At 41.4% G+C, this 5,746-nt stretch overlaps 1 protein-coding gene across 2 annotated transcripts; it reads right to left on the reverse strand.

The window, feature by feature from the left end:
* Window positions 1-1,115: 1,115 nt before the first annotated feature.
* LOC107683799 (SLIT and NTRK-like protein 4) lies at window positions 1,116-5,626 on the reverse strand. Of its 2 annotated transcripts, XM_016479840.1 has the most exons (3): window positions 4,950-5,626; window positions 2,122-4,464; window positions 1,116-1,580 (listed from the first exon to the last, which is right to left on the reverse strand). In XM_016479840.1, exons 2-3 carry the CDS (start codon window positions 4,423-4,425, stop codon window positions 1,572-1,574), a joined length of 2,313 nt encoding a protein of 770 aa, XP_016335326.1. In that variant the 5' UTR covers window positions 4,426-4,464; window positions 4,950-5,626; the 3' UTR covers window positions 1,116-1,571. The 2 variants fall into 2 exon arrangements, with proteins under 2 accessions (XP_016335326.1, XP_016335325.1); XM_016479839.1 differs by lacking the exon at window positions 1,116-1,580 and having other exon boundaries at window positions 1,732-4,464.
* Between the last annotated feature and the right edge of the window lie 120 nt (window positions 5,627-5,746).

A 5,746-nucleotide genomic window follows, 5' to 3' on the forward strand; every position in this document is an offset into this window, starting at 1 on the left:
TGACCCTCGGCATCTTAGATTAATCTCTTTTTGCAAACTAGAGAAGGTAAGACCTTTGGAAACCTGATCCATTTACCAAAGAGCAAGAGTGAGTGTTTAACAGCTTTAGTAGATAAAAAATCTACAAAACACTTAATTTACCAAATTGTCTGTAAGAGCATTCAGGGCCTTTTATTTGTGAAGCAACTTTAACGATTAACAAAACATGATAACACTTCGGTAAACAGAAAAGCAAAAGCAGAAAGAAAGAAAAGACAGAGCAAATTAGATTGGATTTTAATACCTTGACCTCAACAGGATTGCACAATGAAATTAATAACCAATACACAGATTTCTCATGACTGATATAAAATAGTATTTATTTTTATCTCTCATGGTACATTCTATTTTAAACAATCATCAACTTAATATTTTAAATAAAGACTGAATGAAATTAAGCCTTTTCTTTAAAAAAACTTAAGCTCTCTCTTTCTGTAATAGTAATTTGAACGAAAAACAAAATAAAGATTTCAAGCTAATATGATTGAGCGTAATAATATTGCACATGAAAAGTGATATGATCCTGACCAAATCTGCAGCCTTTTCATAAGGCGAATTAAGTCTCACATTTGTGTCGAAAGAACACAATCCTATCCACAAGTCCAGTAAATTACAGCCAATTAGTACTTCATTCCCACAATGCGTTTGTACTATCCAGAATCATATCACGTTAATGCACACTTATTTGGTTGCATATTGTTAATAAGAAACCTTTTACAAGTTGCTCTGGGATATAAGAATAAGCAAACTGTTAGACGTGATACGCTAGGAGGCCTCACCTCGTGCAACGTGACAGTGAAAATGACATCACAGTCATCTGTATGCCTCTATCGGTCAGCCACCAGCAGAATTCAGAATGTAACTCAGGTCAGAACAGAATTTTAGATTCAGAGCTCGAACTAAGAGAGCTCGCCTGTATCACTTAGAGCATTCAAAATGTCCCTTGAAATTGTTAAATAGTACCAATAGTCTTTAAATAATTCTGCATAGAAAAATAAATGAAGTTAAACTACGAATTGACAGGTGACAGTGGTCATCAATGTTTTTGTTTTTTTCTTTTCTTTTTTTTTCTTTTTTTTTTTGATTTTCCGTATTTTTCTTGAATCCACTATATTTTTTTCTTGATGAGACTGTTGAATTTAATTGTCGACTGTTGTAATTTACACAACTGCCCCACAAATACAAATAATTTTGACTTACAAAATAAATCCAGATACGCTTACATGGCAAGCAGCTGTTTAGTTTCTCTTGAGTTCATGAATGTCCTTTCATGTGCCATAACCAAACACTTCAAGAAGAATCACATTTCAGTAGAACAATATCAAATGGCTCTTTACAGGTAATTGGAATAATCCAAAAATGTACGGATGTTGGCTGCCAGTACCTTCAGATATAATCAAATCCCAGAGTTTCAAGTCCCCAAAAGTGGCAAAATATAATCCAAGAGAGGGGAGTCTGGGGTATTCCACCACTTTCAAGCATGTGTCAATTCCATTTCTTCCATTCCATTTGATTTTGTCATCCCAAGATGCCTAAAAATACTTCCAACCAAACACAATGAAGAAGGGTCAATAAGAAGTACACTCAACACTGTTTCATGACCCAATCATTTGGTTAAAACAAAGTTCAGTGGAATTTGATGGAATTCATATCAATAGCAGCAAACTACGACTGTTTTTTTTATTTATTTTATTTTTTTTAAGGATACTGACTGATGTGATTCTTAACTCTTAATGGCATCACAAACATAACAATTGTAAGTAATTTTAACACAGCCACCGATTCTAAGGGAGTTACGTGTTGTGTAATGAAACGTGTCCAGTATTCCATTGGTCATTAAGATTTGTCTTAAGGCACTTTTCTCATTACGGGGCAGGTGAAGATGATGTTCTAGAATTTACTGAGGGCTGTCTGTTCCTCTAGTACTTGAAGGTAGTCTGGGGTCCCCATTTTTGCCTTTAGTTCATAATAATCACTTTTACGCTGCTCAATCACTATCTTACTGTGGTTGCCCCCTATCAATGATTTTTTCATTTTTTTGTCATGTGGTTTCTCGGGGTAACGGATCTCAAAGCCACTCACCCCTATACTGTTGAAATCCTTTTTGCTCTCCAAGTAGTTGTGGAGGAACATGCTGTCTCGTCCCGGTAAGAACTCGTCCAGCTCGTCAATGGTGCTTAATCTCTTCCGGGGGTCCAGGGGTAGAGAGTCCTTGTCTTTGTCGGCGCTGTTGCGCAACATCATTTTCTGTCTCTCCGAGTCTACAAATTTGAAGCCCGACTCTGAGTCTCTAATTCCACACGTGTGAGCTTTGCTCATGTGCTCGATGGTCTGCGGGATGAAGGTCTCTCCACCCAGGTCGTCCTTCTTGTTAGATTTGTGATTGTGCCTCCGGATCTGGAGAGGCATGGAGCCGCACTCCTGGTTACCGAGTCCCTCCTGTCTTCCCGCTGGTTTTTTGTTCCGTCTCAATACAAAGACCAGCAGGCAGAAGGCCACAAAGACAGTGAGGATCAGAACTACCAGTATGCTCAATATCATAATAGACAAGGGCACAGGACCGCTGGGGGGTGCCTTGCCAACTCCGGCAGGTGACAGCGATGTGAGGACAGGGGTGGCGCTGGTCAGGATGAAAGGAGGCCTGGCTATGAGCTTTGGGCACATGATCTCATTCTTCAGCTCCCTCAGCTCAGTGTTGGAGAATTGCACTGGAGACACACACTTGACCCCTTTGGCAGCGACCCCTTCGTTCAGCTTCTCGAGCCAGAGTTTCAAAGCCACTAAATCGCAGGAGCATTCCCAAGGGTTGCCATCCAGGTCTATCTGAGTGAGAGATTTGAGCTGGTCTAGGACGCCACTCACAGGCAGAGTCATGAAATGGTTGTTCTTTAGATTCAGTCTGGCGAGAGAAACACCGGCAAAGATGTATGCAGGCAGGCTTCTGAGCACATTGTTATTCAGGTACAAGAGCTGCAAATTTGGCATGGAGTCAAATGTCCCTGCTAACACCTCCTTTATGGCATTGTACTCCAAATAGAGATACTGGAGGTTACTTAGCCCAAGAAACATTTCAGGGTGCAGCTGCTCCAGCTGATTTCCATTTAGGTACAGCCTACGGAGGTTGGTAAGATTTGCGAACACACCTTTCTGGACGGTGGATAGTTGATTGCTGCCCAAATGTAATAAATCTAAACCCTCAAACCCTTGGAAGTCAGTGGGACTGATATCTCGGATGTAATTTCCACTAAGGTGCAATTTCTTGGCATTTGGCGGTTTAGGTAAAAGATCTGCTAGACTCTGAATGTTTCTTTCTTGACAGCTGACACTAATGCCAAAGTCAGAAGGGTGAGCTTTGCATGTGCAGGGCTGGGGGCAGGAGAGGGTAGGGATTCGAGTTTGATAGGACACAATTTGGCCATTTTTACCAGCTGGGTTGCCAGCGACTATCCCATTGCCATATATTTTGGAGGGATTGGTCGTTTTGGGTGCTTTGGTCACTAAAGGTGCTATGGTTGAAGGTGCCACATTGGACATGGTTAGCCCACCCTCGGGCTGGGAGGGGGGCATCCGCACATCAAAGTCACTGCCTGTCCCCATGGGGCACAGCTCCTGCTTATTAGTCTCCTTTAAGAGTCGGCCATACAGGTCACTAGGGGTCTCACAAATAGCCTCTCCAATGAAAATGTTATAGGGCATATTCTCCAACCAGGCTTTCAAAGGTAACAAATCACAAGTGCAATTCCACGGGTTGTCATCTAACTGCAATTCCACTATCCGCCCAATGTGCTCCAGAACTCCGAGATAAGGAAGCTTCTGTATCCTATTCCCTCTTATGTCCAAGTGAGTAAGGGAGGCAAATCGGAAAATGTTCTCAGGTAAGCTTTGAATCAGATTGTCATTTAAAATGAGAACCTTCAGTTTGTGTAATTTGTTGAAGGCTCCTTTCTCAATGAACTTGATTAAATTGTAGTCAGCCTGGAGGTATTCCAAGTTCTCAATCCCTCGGAAAGTGTCGGCGCGGAGCTCTTTTAACTCATTGTTATTTAAGTGCAACTGTTTCAATGCACTAAGCCCCACAAAGGCCCCTCCCTCAATGTTCTGGAGTTTGTTGTTCCCCAGCTGGAGTGAGACTGCGTGTGTGAAATTCACAAAAGAGTTGGGGTAAAGGATGTACAAAAGGTTGTTCTGGAAATTCAAATGGTAGAGGCTGGATGCTGGCGGCTGCAGCTGTGTAGGTCTGTACACAGTTATTTTCTCACAGTTCACATAGAGGACGTTCTCGATGGACATGCAGGAGCAAGCGCTGCAGGTGTCAGCTCTGAGGTCCGAATCCGAGTCACAAAATGAACCCGATATGGAAAAGGCCAACAGAACAAGCAGCAGCATTTTGCCTTTTACAAATCCCCCAGTAAACCATTTAGTAACCTTAGAGGGGGGAAAAACAAACAAACAATCAAAACACATGTCTGTTTCCCATTGAGTCACACAGCTAATGCCAAGATCTTGCAGCAGGGGTGTTTAAAAAGCCCTCTGCGCACACAAAGAACTTGGAAAAAAACTGTTATATGCCTCTTGGATCCAAACATAATATCTGAGCCTACACTGAAAATAAATCCATCTGTATTTACAAGCACCACAATTGAAAAAGAAAAAAAATATATATAATTTTACTACACTGAGGTAGTGTGACTAACACCGCAATGAATGTATGTATCCGCTTATTTCTTGTGTTTCAGTGAATCGAAGAGGGGGGAAAAAAAGTCTCTTTCCAACGCACACAGAAGACAGTAGCCTATCACCTTCACAAAAACGTACTTTAAAATACAGTACAAAGAGATCATGCCCTTTGGATTATCAAGCTTTGCCAACAAATAACTGAATGTATAAAAAGATAAGAAATCAACACTCACCGGCAATGTTAATATCTCCTCCTTTTCAGATAACACCGGACATTGGGAGCGCCAAGAGAGGGACTATTCCCATTCAGTCAGGTTCAGCTTTCAGTCTCAGCCTCTCTCGTCAGGCTCCACTTGTACAAAACATATATTGTCATACAATCCCAAGGTTACTGAGCTCTTTTGAGGCATCTCAAACACGGCGCTGCGTATTTGCGCACAAAAATGAATTCGTTTCGAAACCAAAATGAAAATGGTGAAATAGCAAGTGGTGAATTTGGATGCAAAACAAGTCCAGCATTCTTCCGTTGAAAGAACTGAGCATCAGTTTAGACGCAATTTGAACGGACAGTTCGCTCAACAGTTCCGAAAAAAATAAATAAATAAATAAAACAACTGATACAGATCTTAATAAATTAATCGCAACAATCCATCGCGCGTCGCGGCTCAACCCGATTACTGAAAATCGGAAATCGACTCCAGCTGATTCCTGCCGTTTCTTGGGATTATGCAAATTGCGAGATAAGAGGAAAATAAACTACATGCTCTGATGTCAGACCAACGAGGACATTAATAATTCAGCTGAGTAAAATACGCTCGAAAAAGAGATGCCACCCTATACCACATAGTCAAAATAAGTATTGTTGGTGCAGTCCTCGTCCGAATAATGAGACCAGTCTTATAAACCAACTATTCCACCTCGTCTTCTTCAAAGTATGTTGGTTTTGTTGCTGCATTGAGCTTCCCACACGGTGAAGCGGGAGGAGAGAAAATGCAGAGATGCAGAGAGAGAGAGAGAGAGAGAGAGAGAG

This window comes from Sinocyclocheilus anshuiensis, unplaced genomic scaffold (genome assembly GCF_001515605.1).
Source record: "Sinocyclocheilus anshuiensis isolate Anshui unplaced genomic scaffold, SAMN03320099.WGS_v1.1 scaffold1789, whole genome shotgun sequence".
Classification (NCBI taxonomy): domain Eukaryota; kingdom Metazoa; phylum Chordata; class Actinopteri; order Cypriniformes; family Cyprinidae; genus Sinocyclocheilus; species Sinocyclocheilus anshuiensis.

What these genes read in the sequence shown, in the direction of transcription:
- LOC107683799 (XM_016479839.1), bottom strand. Translation starts at nt 4,425, where the DNA reads ATGCTGCTGCTTGTTCTGTTGGCCTTTTCCATATCGGGTTCATTTTGT.